At 38.7% G+C, this 20046-nt stretch overlaps 2 protein-coding genes and 1 long non-coding RNA gene across 4 annotated transcripts in view; 1 reads left to right on the top strand and 2 right to left on the bottom strand.

The window, feature by feature from the left end:
• LOC124279848 (Bloom syndrome protein homolog) overlaps positions 1–5845 on the bottom strand; it is a 48803-nt gene extending 42958 nt beyond the window's left edge. The window contains exons 1-6 of the mRNA XM_046715730.1: positions 5745–5845; positions 3020–3081; positions 2655–2775; positions 2331–2407; positions 645–793; positions 296–342 (exon numbers count right to left, since the gene is read on the bottom strand). Of these exons, the coding sequence (XP_046571686.1) occupies positions 296–342; positions 645–793; positions 2331–2407; positions 2655–2775; positions 3020–3051 (426 nt within the window). The 5' untranslated portion in view covers positions 3052–3081; positions 5745–5845. The remainder of the gene's footprint in view (positions 1–295; positions 343–644; positions 794–2330; positions 2408–2654; positions 2776–3019; positions 3082–5744) is intronic.
• A 185-nt stretch (positions 5846–6030) lies between these two features.
• LOC124279423 (60S ribosomal protein L36-like) lies at positions 6031–10076 on the top strand. Its single transcript, XM_046715255.1, has 4 exons — positions 6031–6161; positions 7850–7950; positions 8893–9027; positions 9952–10076. The coding sequence occupies exons 2-4, from the start codon at positions 7852–7854 to the stop codon at positions 10039–10041; spliced, it is 324 nt and encodes a 107-aa protein (XP_046571211.1). The 5' UTR covers positions 6031–6161; positions 7850–7851; the 3' UTR covers positions 10042–10076.
• Positions 10077–12976: 2900 nt separating this feature from the next.
• Positions 12977–20034, bottom strand: LOC124279433. 2 transcript variants are annotated; one of them, XR_006899371.1, is made up of 3 exons: positions 17862–20034; positions 14188–17821; positions 12977–13209 (listed from the first exon to the last, which is right to left on the bottom strand). It is a non-coding gene; the product is annotated as an uncharacterized LOC124279433 (long non-coding RNA). The 2 variants fall into 2 exon arrangements; XR_006899372.1 differs by having other exon boundaries at positions 14188–17792.
• Positions 20035–20046: the final 12 nt, after the last annotated feature.

Raw genomic sequence — 20046 nt, 5'->3', positions numbered from 1 at the left:
CCCGAGCCGTATAGTTGGGTACTGAGACTTATTTTGCTCAATTTTGATATGAATGTGCTCAGCCCCACGTTGGGCGCCAATGTAGCGGCCATAAAATTTCCGAGTCCCGTGCTGGGATTCGAACCACGGACCTTCTAATCCGAAGTCGGACGCCTTGTCCATATGACCAAAGAGGTTAACCTCTTCAGCAAGCTGACAAGGTATGGATGTCATCTGTGGGATGACTCCACGCCCTGCTACAACTACAGGGCAGTTTCATGACAATTCCGTCCATTTTAGCTATAACACAATTTACCTTAGGCCTGTTGTCTTGGAGTACTGTTTTGGTGGCACGGGGGGAAACTAGAAAACAACACAATAAAGACAAGCATAAGTGAGGGGAGACTACAAAATATTTCAAGTTAATAAAACTGTGAGATGAGATGAAACAAGCTGTAACCACAGTAGAGATAGAAACAATGCTATAAAGTCTGCACACTTTCATTTTGTTAACAGTCAGCTGGTGGAAACCTTTAAGCCCTAAATAAAGCTGAAGTCTTACAACTGCACAACAACATGTGAGATGTCACAAGTAATCTCTTGTTTTCCATGAAATATGACAGGATATGAAATGTTGTGTCACAATTAGTACAACAGTCACATACCATAACTTATAGATGGCATAGAGAAGTCATCCAAATCATCTTCCATATTAACACTAGGCACAAACATCCCCAGTGAAGGTTGAGCTTGCACCTCTCTCTTCCTCTTGGTTCGTGGAGGGGACTTAGAAGACAAGTTAGAGCAAGGGACACTGAAACCAAGTTACAAGCATAAGCTGGAAGTAAGAACACATTCTTAATTAGAATGACCCTAAAATATATAAATGTGGACACAAATCATCTGAAAATCACTTCTTTCCCCTCACTTATGTGGTTTTCACAGAAACTAATGTCGCAATACATGAGGTGCAACCCATTTGCCCTGGTTACGAAAACTGACCACTGTATTATATATGAAGTGCTGATGGACTGCACAATATGTTATGTATAACTGTCTAAACACCACATTTAGTCATATCAGTACACATTTATCTATGAAATTTAAACATTGAAACTGTTTTGTCATTTTACGTCACAATCTGAAACGTCATCTAAGTGACACGTGTAATTTAGCCTGGTTGATGTAACGAATAATGTCCAACTCTATCAGGATACAATAACAAGACTATCAAGTAACTGAGCTTCACTACCTCATTCAGTTCACCTCCTTTTAACATGAAATTTTGTCCCCATGTCAGCTAGTCTGAGACCAAAACATTTCAGGAAAGACAACTGACAAAAATCCTCTGACACCCGTGAAGATCTGGCTTAGAATTGATCTTCAGTAACCCATGCTTGTAAGAGGCGAATAATGGGATCGGATGGTCAGGCTAGCAGACTTGGTTGACAAGTCATCGTATCCCAATGTGTAGTACGATGTTCATGCTGCTGATTACTGGATTGTCTGGTCCAGACTTGATTATTTACAGACTGCTGCCACAGCTGGAATATTGCTGAGTGTGGTGTTAAACAACTATCAATCAATCAATAAATAAGCCCTCAGACACCTCAACACCAGACATCTGTCAACAAACTCGACCAGAAATCAGACATTTCTGAAAACATCAGCAAGACCCCTGATCACACCATCATATGGGAAGCCACTTAGTCATGTCTGCCAACAACAACAACTGGCGTCTAAGGAAGCTACAAGAGACTACATGAGGATATTCCATCCAGGTATCAACCTTGACCAGGGCACACACCTGTCTATACTTGTGTCTCTATTACTATAGAAGTTGACATCCATAATTTTTCACCCATTACATACAATGGTATGTATGAATTGGAAGAAAAGTCATTAACAATCCTAATCCATTCCTTCAAATTGGGTTTTGTGAAAAATAAACATGAAAGTTAATACGTATTGCGATAAGTATTCCAAGCTTTAAATAACCACTACATCCTTATGAGATGAGAGCACCAAGTCAGCACTTGTGTATATGAAGAGAGTGAGCGAGTGAGTGAGTTTAGTTTTACGCCGCACTCAGCAATATTCCAGCTATATGGCGGCGGTCTGTAAATAATCGAGTCTGGACCAGACAATCCAGTGATTAACAACATGAGCATCGATCTGCTCAATTGGGATACGATGACTTGTAAAACCAAGTCAGCGAGCCTGACCACCCAAACCCGTTAGTCGCCAAGTATGGGTTACTGAAGGTTCATTCTAAACCTGACCTTTACGGGTACTATATGAAGAGAGTTAAGCACTTGATTTTATTACTCTTCATATGTATTACGACCTACCTGTGTGGATTAACTGTTGCCACAGGCTTGGGCTTGTTAGCAAAGGACATGATGGACATCTGAGTGCTCCCTCCATTCTGAATTACACCACAAGACAGTTTCCAGTTGTGTGATAATCACTGATCATGTGTGTTATTTGTACAAAATATATATACAGATTTTCATTCTTTAAGTACACAAAAGACACAAGTCATGATTATGCTGTACTAGTATTACAGCAATTGTCCAGTGAATCTGAGTATTTGTCAAACCATCTTGGGTAACGAATTGAGAATCCAATATCTGTGACACTTTAACTACTCTATAGGAACAGACTGTTGTTACCTTATACAGTTTAGTGGGTGGTTTTGTCTCCCCAGTAATTTGTATTCCGTCATCTGATGGGAGCACGGCTGCTGGTGGTTTGTTAAGCGACAGGCCTGTTGAACGTTTGAACTTGAAAGCACTGTCATTAAAGATAGAAAATGTTGCAAAAATTGATATTTAAGAATCAATCCTTCTGTCACTCAGTTACTTTGTTAGCAGGAAATTTTACGTACAGTACACTTCATACACATTGCACACAGAGGTAGTTGTTTTTCAAATTTAATAAATATTAAGATAACTTAGGTGCAACAAACACCAAGATTCTATATTCAATGGATCTTTATATAGTCTTAAGAATCTAAAAGTCTTATAGGATTCATTACCGTTTCTTTACATTTCCATTTCCTATCTCCATGCTGACTTTACTGTTGTATGTGCTGTAAACCTGCAGAAGAAAAGCTTTGTGTTAGCAATCTAGTTCTGAAATAAAACTGTTGTTAGCAAAACAAGAAAACACTGCGATTACACTGGATTGTAAAAAATAATGTGCTAAACCAGATATAAAAATCACGATGACTTATGTCTTGGAACTAATTTCTAGTACATTTAGAGGCTATAAAGAGTAAAAGGTAGATATACTTTGCATCAAGCAAACAATAAGAGGGGAGTACACCACTTTACTGCAGACATGTCAATTTCAGACTTGTGTTGCAGGATTGAAGCAAGCACGGCTTATGAGTTGATTAGGTAACTCTTTACCATGGGACCATGGATGCTCTCACACAGGCTTTCGCTTATCCTGTGGTATACAGTGAGACCCCTGGATACCCGGACACATTCGTTCTTGCGCAAATCGTCTTGATAACTGAATATCCGGGTATCTGGATTTCTGTCATCCAGGCTTTGGTGTTGAAATGGTAGCGAGCATACACTTCTGGTTTAAAATAACTTCCAAAACAGTGTGGTCATTTTGATTTGCCAATTACAATTCACTCAGTGTCAGATAGGCCTACTAATTACCACCAATACCCTGCTGATCAGTCATTAATCCGGATTAGTAGACCTTGTCTTGTGTCAAGACATGTGGGACTCTCACGCTTCACTTCATACGGTCAGCAGAAGATCAAAGATTTCTGCGGATAAGCAGTCAATTTTGTGCATATTTAGACGGTTGGTTTGTAAAATGTACCATCCGGACATGGAAACCACATATCCGTTATAGACAGTCACTTTAATAATGTAAGAGATTGTTTTTTAATGAAAATTGAGCGGAAGGCGAGGTTTCCAGACATCTGGGGTCTGGGTATGTGCGATATAGAGAACTAGGGGAGGTAACACTCTTTCATAGGTGAAGGACATCACTTGCATGAACCTCATGTGAGACTAAGTAAGCACAGGAAAACGGTCAGCCATGTTGCCCTTCGCAGAAGGCACTGTAACCCCAAACCTGAATAAATATATGAACCTGATGTATAACAACCCGTGATACAACGGATACAACAGAACAACTGGTTCTAAGTGATCTTATCCCTACACAATCTGAACTCCCATGCTTGAAGATAAAACTGTAAAAGGGATGTGTAGCAGGGCGTGGTGTCATCCCACAGATGACATCCTTACCTTGTCAGCTTGCTGACGGGGTTAACCTCTTTGGTCATGTGGACAAGGCGTCCGACTTCTGATCAGAAGGTCCGTGGTTCGAATTCCAGCACGGGACTCGCAAATTTTACGGCCGCTACATTGGCGCCCAACACGGGGCTGAGCACATTCATATCAAATTTGAGCAAAATAAGTCTCGGGACGTGCCTTCTGTTGACGGGGGAGTATGTAGCAGGGCGTGGTGTCATCCCACAGATGACATCCTTACCTTGTCAGCTTGCTGACGGGGTTAACCTCTTTGGTCATGTGGACAAGGCGTGCGACTTTGGATCAAAAGGTCCGTGGTTCGAATCCCAGCATGGGACTCGGAAATTTTATGGCCGCTACAGATGCATAAACCCATGGATCTTATACTTGGTAAAAGTAGCAGTGATTGATCAGAAAGGGGTGCATAAACCAAGAATGATATACAGAGTAAAGGGGCATTGTCTGCACAGAAAGGGGTTGTTAAGTAACAGTGTTATTTATTATGCAACAATGTTCCAAGTGTGATACAATGTACCTATTGACACACAGTAAGGAGGCAGTGGTTTGCTATATCTAACCTTGTAATAGATTCAGATGTAAAGATTTGAAACGTGCTACGAGTTGATTCCAGAACTATTTGCCTTAGAGAGGCATATATTCTTCTGGTTCTTTGGTATTAAGGGGAGCTTGCAATTGTCTCTCATCTCACATGACAGTTCAAGTTACCATAATAACAGCATTGTCTGTGATGATCATTATACCCTGCCTCTGCCTATTTTCGAGTTGAATTATTGTTGCTGAGAGGTGATTATTACCATCAATGTCTTTATCATCACTGCTCTTGTATTATATTACCTTTGAATTTGTGCTGTCACTCTATACAGTCATAGTGATACTGTTGAAGTGAACTTTTCAGTTTAACGAAGATGTATGTTTTAACAACTCTCCAGTGCCAATGAAAGAATGATCATATGTCCTCATGTTATGGGTTTTTGGATGCCGGACACCCATTGTTGTCTCTATTATCACACGAACAACTGTAAAACATGTAACTAACTTTAAAAAGACAACATTATCTTGAGCACAAACCATCATCTGTGTGTTTCCAATGTCTGTGTGACGCTATCTGCCTTGTTATATCACGAGTAAACACTACAGTCCCAAAAAGAGACATCTGAAAACCTATGATCCCACGATTAAATATATCCAGTACCCACTGTATCCTAGTTATGGTTGGGTATCTGCATTAACTCTAGCCATTCATTATTTAAGGAATAAATCAATGGCACTTTACTTCAATGAAATGTAGCGTTATTGTACAAACACAAAGTATACACTTCTGAAATGTTAAATCAGTGACTGTCCGTACCATCCACAAACTATGTTATGTACGTAACTGTCACGGAAATAGTCATAGCGTATTTGTCATTTGAGTTTATTCATAAATTATTGGTCTAAGCAAAACTAACGACGCGAAATTACCTGTCAATACAACGAATTTTCTTCAGCCAAATATTCGCTCCGAAGGAAATCAGATATACTTGTTTATAAATTCAATTAACATCGCTCTTCGGAGTGAACACTGTTAACAAGAAAATTATACATCTTATAAAATAGCGCCATTCACTTGACAGTTTTATCTAAATCTGAGAAACCGAAATAGAGGAGTCAAGATACACAATGATCCACCCAGTTAGAGAGGGTTCAATTTAAAATTTGAATTAAAGATTTAACCCTTGTCAAGCAAAGCTAGATGTATTATTTCTTAGATACGGGGAGAGACGAATTTATGTAGAATCATTTGTGAATATATTTCCCTTCATTCGTCTTTTTTAACAAACCTCCTGCGCGTGCGCTTCCATAACTTCCTCTTTAGCTTCCATTTTCTGTCATCTGCAAGTGAGTGTGAACACTGTAGAAATATCTGATTAATCCTTATTGAAAATAAATAAGATTGTTCATGTTTACCGGCATCTGAAAAGACCAGTCATTTTTATTTCAAAATAGTCGATTATTTAATGGAAATATCGGTGATACACACGCATGAAGCCGAATGTTGTACATGGATGTACACATGTAAACAACACTTGTATGTGGATGTAATGCTTAGAACTGACCAGATTCATAGGTATATCGAAGGATTTGACGATTGTTATGTGTGCGTTTCGCGGACTTATTTTTGGCATTTGATGAGGATCATGATGTTTTAAATAAAAGTATCGGAGAAGTACGGACAGTCTTACCTGAAGTCTTCATTATAATCTTGCTCAAGAAGGGCTACGTACTGATATGAGTTATTTTTTATACCTTTGATTATGCACTTAGCGATCGCAGTGAAACTGTAATAGCAGAGGGAATTAGACTTATTTTTTCCGTTACTGTATGTATCTAGAAAGTTTTTGTAAAACGTCCCTAGGATGATTCCATTTCCATTGTGCCTTATTCTTGACTGGAACTGTCATACTGTTGTATTTGATACATTTGATTGCGTTATGTAAGTAATGAGAATACACAGTAACGGATATTTCGCGATTCACTTGAATACCACTCCGAATCAGTTGAACGGGAACAACTACATACGGTTTCGGTTTTGGATTGCAGAATACTGACTCTTCCGGCTTTTAGGGTACCGGGTACGTTTCTGTATTTTGACTTTATTTAGGATACATATCTGTATACAGAAACGTACCTGGGGTATGTATGTAGTACCTGTGCCGACAACGACCCCTTCAGCCCTGCTTTGAATTCGAATAATTCTCCCAAATCATAACCCCTGGCTACAATTTTATGATAGCGTGGGAATAGTTTTCCTTACCACAAAGTATGTTATTATTAACAAGTCAGTTTATATATAAAATCTAACTATTTGCATAGACATATGTAGATCACCCAACGTGAGAGAACATTGATGAACATCGTAAAGTTTAACCTACACAGTTGGAAGTATATAATACAAATTGCAGCCTCCAACCCCCTCATTTTCTTCTTGTATTGAGCATGAGCTGCTGTAGACAAATGTTTGCTTGGATCTGCATGGGAGGCATCCTAGATAACTATTGTTAAACTGTTAGTTTTGAATTTGCCTTTTGATTTGTTACAAACATTTCCAGATCTTAACATATGTTTTTAGTGTTCTGTCCCTTTCAATATTCAAAATTGGTTCGCAACCGCTGGGTTAGGCATGGCCAATAGTCCATTTGTTTGACAAAAGTGAATGTGTAGGGAGACTAGTGGTTGTTTTCTCCACAAATCTTCATTTACATAACCTGTAAGTACACTATTTGGATGGGACTAATGGTGTCTTCCCCAGACAGTATGTTATTGTAAAATTCAACAAAATGGGATATGGCAGCTGGACTCTGACTTGTCAGATTTCAGGTCATTGAACCATGCTAACAAGGATTATTGCTGATGCTTTTAATCACTTGTTTGTTTGGTGTTTGGATTAGTACAGGCTGATATTAAATAGCGGAAATAGTGCAACATTATAAAAAAATCACTTGATTTCCAGCCAGTTTACAGTTGAATCTAGAAAGTAGTAGTTTCTCTTTCTGTCAACTAAATTGAATGATTCATTACCTTTTCAGAAATGGGGCTCCGCTATGAAATGGCCATTGGCCGGTCTAAGGGCCACCGTGTCACCAAAATAGAAGGTGGCAGGAAAGTAAGACCAACCAGAAGGAAGGGGGTAAGTTTTGTCAATATTTTTTCAAAAATAAATGATGATTATGTACATAGAGATTTTTTCTGGGTTAGATCTTCTTTTTATTCTCGAGTACAACGTTTCAGGGCTTGTTCTGGCCCCATCATCAGGTAAAACTGAACAGTAACTGTTAACTCCCAAATGCATGGTACATAAAACAATAGGACAATACCCTACCCTCGTCACTGTTCCCATGTATAAAGCATAATTTCTATGTATACACTGCTATTACTTTACATTCTATACATTTATACATACGTCTCTGTACATTTCTAAATCAATCAACAATTTTGTATAAGTATCTGCACAGTTCTAAATTGATCCATTAATTTTGCAGTAAACGACATCTTATATATTCATAATAACATGTATTCTATTAGCCATGTCATCTGTATCTATTGACCACCACATGTATTGCGTCGTCATAGCATTGCGACGTCATAAGCATTGTGACGTCACGGCCAGAGTTAACAGTTACTGTTCAGTTTTACCTGATGATGGGGCCAGAACCAGCCCTGAAACGTTGTACTCGAGAATAACAAGAAGATGTAACCCAGAAAAAATCTCTATGTTCATCAAATATCATCTTCTAAAATGCCAATCAAGCATCTGATGATTATGTAGTGTTCGAGATTTAAGACGGATGTCGGGGGTGGTGTCATGGAGTCTGAGTTTTCTCATAGCAGTATTTTCACATTTTGCCAAACAAGACCCTTAGTTTTGAATCCTAGATAAATGCTTGTGTGCAGGCATGAAGGCAGGTTGTAGTATTTACACATACTTTTTCACTTATTGATGTGAAAATAGCACAGCAGATATTGTTGGGTACATGGTATTTAATAGACTATTACGATTTTAAGGGTATTTTAAAGGTTTGTTTTTAGGGTTTCTAGTGAAAATGAAGTTTTAATAACCTTTTCTTGGCAGCGTATGACAAAGAAGACCAAGTTCATCCGGGACCTAGTGAGAGAAGTTGTTGGCTTTGCCCCTTACGAGAAACGATGCCAGGAGTTGCTTAAGATCTCCAAGGATAAGAGAGCACTCAAATTCTGCAAACGTAGGGTAAGATGCATTGATTGTGTGTTTCAGACCTCTATTATTTTCTGACGCTAAAGCCCCTGGTTGGATTCCCCACATGGGTACAATGTGTGAAGTCCATTTCTGCCGTCACCTGCTGTGATATTGCTGGAATATTGCTTAAAGTGGCATAAATTAAACTCACTCACACATTTTATTTTAACGGAGGTTGTGGCACAGCTTAGTGGTCAAAGTGTTTGTCATCATTCTGAAGACCAAGGTTCAATTCTTGACTTTGGTACGATAGGTGAGGCCTGTTTCTGGTGTCCACCGCCATGATATTGCTAAAGCAGCTTAAAACAGGGAAAGAAACCTTTCAATACATTTCCCCACTAGACCACATGACCAGTGAGTGGACAATAATTAGTGGTCCTGTCTGTACTTCACTTGTCCAAAATAACATTCGTCAATACTTGTCAATACAAAATTCACTGGCCACCAGGACCACTGCAGACTTATCATTTAGTGGTCCTGATGAATTTTTACCAGCCAGGGAACACAGGACCTACGTAAATTTCACACACTGTTTTGAGAGACTGGAAGTATTTTCTCTGTCTGAATTAAATCCCATTTTACGAAGGTTGTAGATGTCGGCTCTCCGTGTATCAAGTCACACCATGGTGGACTGAAATACTGTTCAATGTAATATTTAAACTAATTTTCTTGCTCAGTAACACAACGGATGCAGTAGTGTTCTAGATTTATTTTCTTTCGATGTCATTACTTTGCTATATCAATATTTACACTGTGAAGTACATTCTATATTGATGACGTAGGACTTTGATTTTTATCTTTGAATTATGTGACTAACTCAAGTTTTTTATTCTTACAAAATTTCACATTTTTGACAATTGAGGTAGGGAAATAAATGAACAATTGGTGTTAAATGTTGCTTATTTGGTTTTTCAGCTCGGCTCTCATATCCGTGCCAAGAGGAAGAGGGAAGAAATGACCCAGATCCTCCACAAACAGAGAAAGGCACAACAGTCTGCAAAGTAAACTGTACAAATTCAAAAATAAACTAAGGTCCTGTATTCAAGGCTTATGTTATGTCTGAATGTGACGGGACTACACTTGAAAGTTGACTCTGTAGAGGAAAATCATTTAACTTAGTTGAAGAGTAACAGAATACCTGAAGCATACGACTGTATGGATAACAACTTCTTCATTATTGACTCGTTAACTTGTAGAATGCCAATAAAACGAAGATTACCCTTGTCTGCAACTCAGCATGGATGAGATGTGAGTTTAGCATGTGCGAAAGTATTTCCATTAACATTTCATGAACCCCGAGTCATTTTGTAATAATTAAAACACAAGGTGTGATACCATTTCCTTGGTGTTAAATTTATGGAACATTGTCCATCCATGTTAACAACTTTGTTTGGAAATGTTTGTTGCAAGATTTGAAACTTGAATGATGGCCAATGCCTGGCTCCGAGGACCCATTCGTTGTGGTTCCCCAAGAATAGTGCTGTTACACAGGCTGTATGTGGTCTAGCTTCGTCATATTGACAGGTGACATTTATAGCATTGTAACTCTGTCTACATATATAAATCTTGACTCATCACTTACCAAACAGTTCTCCAACACTGGTAAGGCCATACTGTGATATTGCAGTCAGTGATGTCCAAAAAACTTTTGTTTCGTACACATTTTGTCAAACTAACACTCTTGAAGGTCTGTGGTCCTGGGTATCTGTTGTACTGGGGTCAGCGGGCCCTGAGTGACTTGGTGAACCTTGAAGGTCTGTGGTCCTGGGTATCTGTTGTACTGGGGTCAGCGGGTCCTGAGTAACATGGTGAACCTTGAAGGTCTGTGGTCCTGGGTATCTGTTGTACTGGGGTCAGCAGGTCCTGAGTAACATGGTGAACCTTGAAGGTCTGTGGTCCTGGGTATCTGTTGTACTGGGGTCAGCAGGTCCTGAGTAACTTGGTGAACCTTGAAGGTCTGTGGTCCTGGGTATATGTTGTACTGGGGTCAGCAGGTCCTGAGTTACATGGTGAACCTTGAAGGTCTGTGGTCCTGGGTATATGTTGTACTGGGGTCAGCGGGTCCTGAGTAACATGGTGAACCTTGAAGGTCCTGGGTATCTGTTGTACTGGGGTCAGGTCCTGAACCTTGAAGGTCTGTGGTCCTGGGTATCTGTTGTACTGGGGTCAGCGGGTCCTGAGTAACATGGTGAACCTTGAAGGTCTGTGGTCCTGAAGGTCTGGGGTGGGTCCTGGGTATCTGAAGGTTGTACTGGGGTCAGCCAGGTCCTGAGTTACATGGTGAACCTTGAAGGTCTGTGGTCCTGGGTATATGTTGTACTGGGGTCAGCAGGTCCTGAGTTACTTGGTGAACCTTGAAGGTCTGTGGTGCTGGGTATATGTTGTACTGGGGTCAGTGGGGTAACATGGTGAACCCTGAGTAACATGGTGAACCTTGAAGGTCTGTGGTCCTGGGTATCTGTTGTACTGGGGTCAGCGGGTCCTGAGTAACATGGTGAACCTTGAAGGTCTGTGGTCCTGGGTATCTGTTGTACTGGGGTCAGCGGGTCCTGAGTAACATGGGTTTTGTGATTTCAGATCAGATGGTGTGAACCTGTAGAAGTTTATGGCCAAGTTTGCTTGTCACCCCCAACCTCTCAATTTGCCACATATCATGTGATGTGATCTGCTAAAACTGGTGTAAAACATGGACGACAATTGTTTGCTGCCTTGTTGCTTTCATTTTAGCAACCAGCTTCAGTCTGGGCTAGTACAAGCAGCCGCACATACACACGCATGCACGTCGTCATATGAGCGAAATATTCTCAAGCACAACGTAAAACCCAATTTCACCTCACCTCACTTATTTTAACAACTTGTATTTCCTGAATAGTTATCACAAATTGTCCTTTTGTATCTGGAAGTCGGGGAGATATGTGTTGTTTACACTCAGTCAAGACGGGGGCGATGGGGTAGTCGAGTGGTTAAGGCATTTGCTCATCACGGTGAAGACCTGGGTTCGATTCCCAACATGGGTACTATGTGAGAAGCCCATTTCTGTTGACCCGGCCATGATATTGCTGGCGTAAAAACTCACTCAAGACACTTGTGTTACACTGATCAATCCACATGTGCAAGTTTCAGCATTGTGTTTGCAAATGGTTGAAAAACAGACCATCTCTGCACTGATATTGCCTCAGAGAGCAGCAGCCTGTAAAACGAAGTGTTAGGTGATACACGCAGAAAAATATGGCTACAGCTCCCAACTCTCCATTAGGATTCAGGGTTTGGTCCCCAGGAAACCATGCTGGCTGTAAAAGGCGATGACAGGCAGAGTGGTCATTCATTGTGACTCCCTATATTGCATGTCATTCAGTACCACATTGTGTGGATCATTGTTCATAATATGATCACGGGGTTGTCTGGTTCAGACTTTCTTTATTTACCAAAGTGTATAACTGATGTTTTGGAAAACACATACCAAATGTTTGTGACTTGTAAGTGACAATCTAAACCCTTTTCAAAAATCCTTTTGGTTTTTTTCAGTATGATCCCATAGCAACAGATGTGTACTTCCCTTTGTGTGTCTGTTCACATTTCACCTGTGAAGATCTGGGTTAGAATTGATCTTCAGCAACCCATGCTTGTAAGAGGCGATTAACGGGATTGGATGGTCAGGTTCACTGATTTGGTTGACACATGTCATCATATCCCAATTGCGTAGATCGATGCTCATGCTGTTGATCACTGGATTGTCTGGTCCAGACTCGATTATTTACAGACCGCTGCTATATAGCTGGAATATTGCTGAATGCAGCGTAAAACTAAACTCACTCGGTTGACAAGTCGGAGTCTTCTTCCTCCTGACAAGAAGGTTGAATGTGAGGTGTTCAGCAAGTACTGTTGTTATCCATCAAATCTGGAGGATTCAATAGATCTTGCAGGAATAACAAACAACATATTATATTTTAGCTTTTATTCTGAGATTCAGATAATTGCAAAAAAAATCAATATTATTTACAAAGAATAACAGATCTTGCTTGGATACACGATCAGGAAGTAAACAGGTATTCATGAGCATTGTAAATTCAGGATCCTGGCAAATGGTAGGTTGGATGTCTGTGGAACACTGATCACCTACTCCAGAATCTGTAGCCGAGGATAAACATATCAATTTTCCATGTATCCTAAATGCTTTGTAGGGAATCATGGCTATAAAAAATGATATTTTATGTACAGCTATAGATTCCAGTGATGACAACTACAAAATCTGAGGAACTGTCCATGATTAAGTCTAATCCAGATTCGGGGCAACATCAGACAAACATGTTGCATTCTACCATGAAGATGTACTTCAAACAAAAACATTACATTTTAGCAATGAATAGTTAGGGCACATTATGCTACTGCTTCTCAACATATTTGGAAGTTATGTTACTGTACGATGAATGACGGTGCATCCTTCCAGCAGATACTTTATCAGAGGAATGAATTTGTCATGAAAGAGATACTGATACAACATGAGGGTACAAGAGACATTTACATCTTTAATCTGTGCCCTTCCCATGAAAGATGTTCAGTCATGTTTGACAAGTGTACTGACAACTACCAGATGCTATTCACTGCATTAGGACTGCATGCATGCCAGGTGTACATCCTTACACAGTCTTACATGGCCAGCATCTGAATAGGATTTCAGTCTGCTTTTATGTGAGAACTAAACTTCAAGAGACACAGGTCGAAAAGGTTTACCACTTGGGGTAGCCTAGTGGTTAAAGCGTTAGCTCGTCACACCGAATGTTGATTAAAGCAGCATAAAACTAAACTCACTGATGTGAGAAGTAAGCTTGAAGAGACACGGGTCAGAAAGGTTTACTTCTCTTCACGTACACACAAGCAGGGGTATGTTGTTGACATGGACAAAACTTCGTAGATGCAAACCTGGCATACAAAACCTGACAGCAGATCCTGGAATGGGTAAGGAGGTAACTGTTCATTGCACCTCAGACTTGGACACCCTTGCCCCCGAGTTTGGCTATTGAATAGACACAGGCATCAAGCTGCAAACATGGGCTTTTCAAGATCTGAAAACCATCTGGTGCATGTTTCATGCACTTCTATTTCACCAGAACCCTGGTTATTGGCTAAATATATTTGTGTAGTTATTGTCACCCCTATCTACATTAATGCAAATGATGAGGCTGAAGAAAGTGATGGACACACTGGAATGGGTAGGTACATGTATTGGTCCTCATGCAAAATGAGCACAGGTCATTCGTGAATTCCTGTTCCCTTAAAGTTGTCAACACGAACATTAATCTTCTCATGCCAAATGGGCACAGGTCATGCTTGAACTGCTGTTCCCTTGAAGTTGACAACACGAATCTACTCATGCTAAACACATGAGGCTTATGACCTATACACAGCCTTTTGTGCAAATTTATTCTCAGATGAAATAAGTAATAACCGTTTTAAAAAATGTGTAACTGAATGTAACCCTTGTCAACAGAAACTGACAAAAATGTATGATAACACTTCTAGACAGCAGGAGTCCATTAATCAATCTAAACATATAGAAAAGACCCAATTTAAATGTATAAGCAGCTTTTCTATATATTTAGGCAGTGCGAATCCTTTTAATGTGACGTTATATATTAATGCAAAAACTGACCTGAACACCGCTGTGGAAATTGTCAAATTTGTTATCTATGCAATTGACTAGTTCAGTAACAAGCTGAAAGACAATCACAATAGAAGTAGACACCCCAATTTCTATGTGAATGAAAACAACAAAATATTATGCATAATTTCCATATACAAATAAACTGACATAAAAAAATCCCTGAATGCAAGACAAACATCTATTTTGTACCCTTAGCCACCAATTGGTGTGAAATGGAATATACACATCGCATGTTTATGATGTTTACTGATTTCCCAATTGTTAAAATTGGTTGGTTAAATGTAAACATGACTTATATGATCAGGGCTGGGACGATTCACTGATGCACCAATACATCACAATACATTTAAGTTTGATACAGCTATCGTATTGTCGACTGGTGTATTGATACACAATTTTTTTTCAAAACAGTATTATCTTAAACATGTTAAAGTACTTATTTAGGGAAACATACACAAGTATGATAGTGTTATTGCTATACACAAATACCTTGAAATAAATCATTTTAAATCGTAATACTGTGTCATTCTTTCAAGGTGTATATATCGCGATACGTATCATATCGTGACATAGTGTATCATCCCAGTCCAATATATGATATTCAATAAAGCCCATACATCCTTAGCAAATCAAATAAAAGTACCAAATTCTTCAATGAAGAATGTTATTAACCAACAATGAAGTTTCGTTATGACTTGATCTTTGATAACACCATTGTTATTGTTGATTATGAACAACAAATGGCCAGACAAAGATTCTTAATTGTGAGAAAAGATATTCAAACTAGTTGTTAAGTATTTTTAAAAAAATGCAGTCAATCATGAAGTGGGGCAAGTTATTTTATTAGAAATCATTTTAGAGTTCGACTTTTCATGGTGGTTTGACACTAAATATTAATTTATAACATCTAAAAATGATTAGACAACCATTTTATTGCTGGAAAATTATTGGTTAGTTTGAGATTCATTAAATCAAAACTGCTCTACACTGCTTAATAATCTGGAAAGTTTTTCATCAAGGTATTAACATATATTTGTTATTTATTTAAAGACTATCTATATATGCTACAAAATATAGTTAAGGTCCATTCATTGGCTCAACAGAACAACTAAAAGCAAAGAATCTGTCACTGATTTCTATCTTGTAGCATACTAGTAAGTTGAACATGATAATAGAGAAAATCGTACATGAAAGGACTAACATCCTTGCGTTTCGCCAAATGACATTTTACATTGCATATCACATGGGAGTATTTGCTGAAGCAGTTGTTGCAGTTTGTACAGTTCAGCATTCCATGGCTATGTACAATTACAACATCAGGAGAAATGTCTATTCATATCTACCTCATATATACATCACAATTAAAATATATAAGACAAGAAAACATTATTGAAAAATTGATATTTACATGGATATGATACACAAACAAATATAACAGGGCTTGGAGCCCTCACAACACTTTGGATCAAAGAAAGAAATATTGCACATCTTGTGTTCCTCTTGAGTCATTGCACTAAAGCTGGGAACGAGTCTGGTAATGGTCAATGTTCTACAATATAAAACTAGCATCTATATTTCTAGGTTACCATTTCCTGCTTGCATACCATGAAGCAACATGTTAATGTCGGCCATTTTGAAAAATTACACTGTGTAGAAACACATGGGAATGATTGAATTCCTGAAATGCATCACATAAATGCAATCAATCCTCAACACTTTTTCACATCTGGTGCCAAATTTTACTTGTGGGTACAGAATTTGCTCTGGGTTACAGGAGTCCATAGTTCTTCCATAACATATTCCATTATCAACAATGGTTTAATCTGCTTCAGAAACAAACCCAAATTAAGAAATGGTGTCCGTGAGGAATCCACACTCATAATTACTTCTTTTTTTTTATATGATACTCAAAGGCATGTCACAATATAAGTAAAGATCATCAGTTTTCTGATATGCGCTTGAAAAAAGTTGAGTGAGGCAGTGAAAAAGTTGTTTTAATAATTTATGTTTGAAAGACCCCACATGTTAGAAATTACAAAAAGTACCCATGTCTGAATAATGTATTTATTCTTTGGCTAATGATAAAGAAAAAAATGCACACACTAAGAACGCATCACTATCAAGGGACAAACAGACAAGACCTGAGTTACGAAGGTATATTTCTGAATGGCTGCCTACCAAATCTCATAGATGCAGGATGATAAAAAATACAGGCACCAACTATCTGACCAGACAGAATACTGAATGGCTCTAGCAGACACAGAATAAAATACTCTCTTTTAAAAATACTTCAGTAACAAAATTAATCATGAAGTATAAACCTATGTGAACATCATCTTAATAAAATAATTATAACAAAACAAGTAATACCAGGAGACATTTCAGATTTTCAATCAAACATTTACAATCTGCTGTAAATTTATTAAATCTAGTCTCTGTAGATGTTTCAAATGATTGAGCTTATGTAAAGCACACTCACACAACGATGCATTGAGTGAAAATACTAAACCAATTATGTAAAAGTTTGGCTTTGACTTACCATTGCTATGGAGAATGAAATAAACAAGAATGACTTCATGTGTGATACTTGGAAGACAACTAGAAACAATCTAGTTCTTATTGATGTTGATTTGACATTCAAGTGCCTTCATTTTATGATCATCTGATGCTACATGGGACAATGTAAGGTCAACTGGACCATCCAAGAAACTGTCAAATGGTAATATTATCATAACTTACCTATAAGTACTACAGAGATAAAAGTACTGTGAACACCCAGATATACTACAGGGTACTGTGAACACCTGGATATACTACAGGGTACTGTGAACACCCAGATATACTACAGGGTACTGTGAACACCCATATATACTACAGGGTACTGTGAACACCCAGATATACTACAGGGTACTGTGAACACCCAGATATACTACAGGGTACTGTGAACACCCAGATATACTACAGGGTACTGTGAACACCCAGATATACTACAGGGTACTGTGAACACCTGGATATACTACAGGGTACTGTGAACACCCAGATATACTACAGGGTACTGTGAACACCCAGATATACTACAGGGTACTGTGAACACCTGGATATACTACAGGGTACTGTGAACACCTACAGATATACTACACAGGGTAGGGTATACTGTGAACACCCAGATATACTACAGGGTACTGTGAACACCTGGATATACTACAGGGTACTGTGAACACCCAGATATACTACAGGGTACTGTGAACACCTGGATATACTACAGGGTACTGTGAACACCCAGATATACTACAGGGTACTGTGAACACCCAGATATACTACAGGGTACTGTGAACACCCAGATATACTACAGGGTACTGTGAACACCCAGATATACTACAGGGTACTGTGAACACCTGGATAGACTACAGGGTACTGTGAACACCCAGATATACTACAGGGTACTGTGAACACCCAGATATACTACAGGGTAATTGTCTTCATCATTGCTAGCCAATCACTTCCAGATAGACTGCACCAGTGGGACTTGAGTTTGCATATGAATCTGTTCAAGAGGAGTCTCCAGGTGTGCTTCAGCATCCTATTCAAGTCTAAGGGACCAGTCATTATTATAGATGCGATGGGTAAATGATTTCTTTCTCATGCAGTGTCAAAGAAGATTTTTCACATTTATCATATACATTTTCTACCAATAATCTTAACTCTACTGGTGTAACCCTTTTAATTCAACAGATTTAGGAAATTAATATTCAATATCGAAACAATTTATGATACAGTAGCACATTATAAGAAACAATTAGCTATTTTGCACATAAATAGTGATGCTTTCATTAACATTTTCTTAAAGATTGAAATAAGACCTTTACATAAATTTGTTTAACTCCCAATCAAGTAATGATAATTTGAGGTGACCAAACCGGTCACTGACCCCTCCCTTATATCCAGTGACTGGACAACAGTGAGATTCTGTTAGAGGATCCATGTATCAATGACATACATATGCTTCTGTATCACAAGAAACTGTTCTAGAGTAACTAACAAATACCTGACAGAGATGGCACGTAACTTCTAGCGTTTGCTTGCAGTCACATTGGTCCTGGTTTGAGTCCCTGATTCCTGGTTTCTCTGCTACAGTGAGAACCTCATGTCCCACATCATGGTTTGACTAAAATCTAATCTGATCGCATCCAAGACCACGCAAACAAACTGACAAAATGCATCTATGGTGGGTTGTGTAACCACAGGTTAAACCTTGCACATTGAATAATTATTATCACAGAGATTTCCCTCAATGTAGAGATAGCACTATCAAACTTTGTTCCCTGTAAGGCAAACATACGTTTATCTTTTTGTACTACAAACAATAGAAAAAATGCTCATTACAGACAAATGCATAACACATTGAAAGACGGGTCATGACTGCATACGCCTTCAAAATCCACCAACAGGTAATAATGAGACATGAGAGTAAGCTGTCCAGTTAACATCAAGTAAAGCCAATGTTTATCTGAAACTGTGTATGTTACAAACAAGTTCTACACATACTACATGCTCACATAGATTTCTAAAGTTCAAGATGAGATATTTTCACTAAAAAACCAAAAACTACCGAAAATTGTGAAAACAAATCTCAACTACAAACTTAGAATCAGCAGTACATATTTCTATTCACATCACTGACGCTAACGCGAAACTACAAGCCACACCCGTCCTACCCACCTAATTTCACCCCCGCCCCAACACAAGTATTTGTACATATTTTTATTTGCGTCATTGAAGCTGGTGCAAAACTACAGGACACCCCCATCCTCCCCACCCCCAAAATACTTGTGTTGGGGGGACCAGATCATTCCATCATTTCACCTCCATCCCTAATTCTGTCATCAGACCTGTAACAAGTTATTGCGGAGACTTGTTGATAGTTTTATCAACAAACATATATCACATCATTTATCTTCTTAAGAGTCGTGTTATGGACACGGACCCTGGAACACAAGTATTTTGTTTTGACGTGATGTAGGCTACTCACATTACCCTGTGGACACGTGGTAAAACCATCGTGTTACAAACTTTCTTCTTTAACACTTATTCACACTGGAATGTTATAACAATGCAATGTTATACCCATTATTAGTTATATTCACTGGCTAATGTATATAGTCACTTCTATTCATTAGCTACCTATATAGTCATTCCCATGATATGTCTTGTGCATAGCACAGTGTGACACTGTAACATAGCACAGTGCGACACTGTAACATAGCACAGTGCGACACTGTAACATAGTGAGACACTGTAACATAGCACAGTGCGACACTGTAACATAGCACAGTGCGACACTGTAACAT

This window comes from Haliotis rubra, unplaced genomic scaffold, assembly GCF_003918875.1.
Source record: "Haliotis rubra isolate DU_JTF1 unplaced genomic scaffold, ASM391887v1 Scf107, whole genome shotgun sequence".
Taxonomy (NCBI): Eukaryota; Metazoa; Mollusca; class Gastropoda; order Lepetellida; family Haliotidae; genus Haliotis; species Haliotis rubra.
The sequence above is the reverse complement of the archived record's forward strand: the minus strand, read 5'-3'. Positions and strand labels throughout refer to the sequence as shown.

Coding starts and splice junctions, on each gene's coding strand:
- LOC124279423 (XM_046715255.1), top strand. CDS start 7,852: ATGGGGCTCCGCTATGAAATGGCCATTGGCCGGTCTAAGGGCCACCGT. Junction 7,951..8,892: donor GACCAACCAGAAGGAAGGGG/GTAAGTTTTGTC, acceptor TTTTCTTGGCAG/CGTATGACAAAGAAGACCAA. Junction 9,028..9,951: donor TCAAATTCTGCAAACGTAGG/GTAAGATGCATT, acceptor TTGGTTTTTCAG/CTCGGCTCTCATATCCGTGC.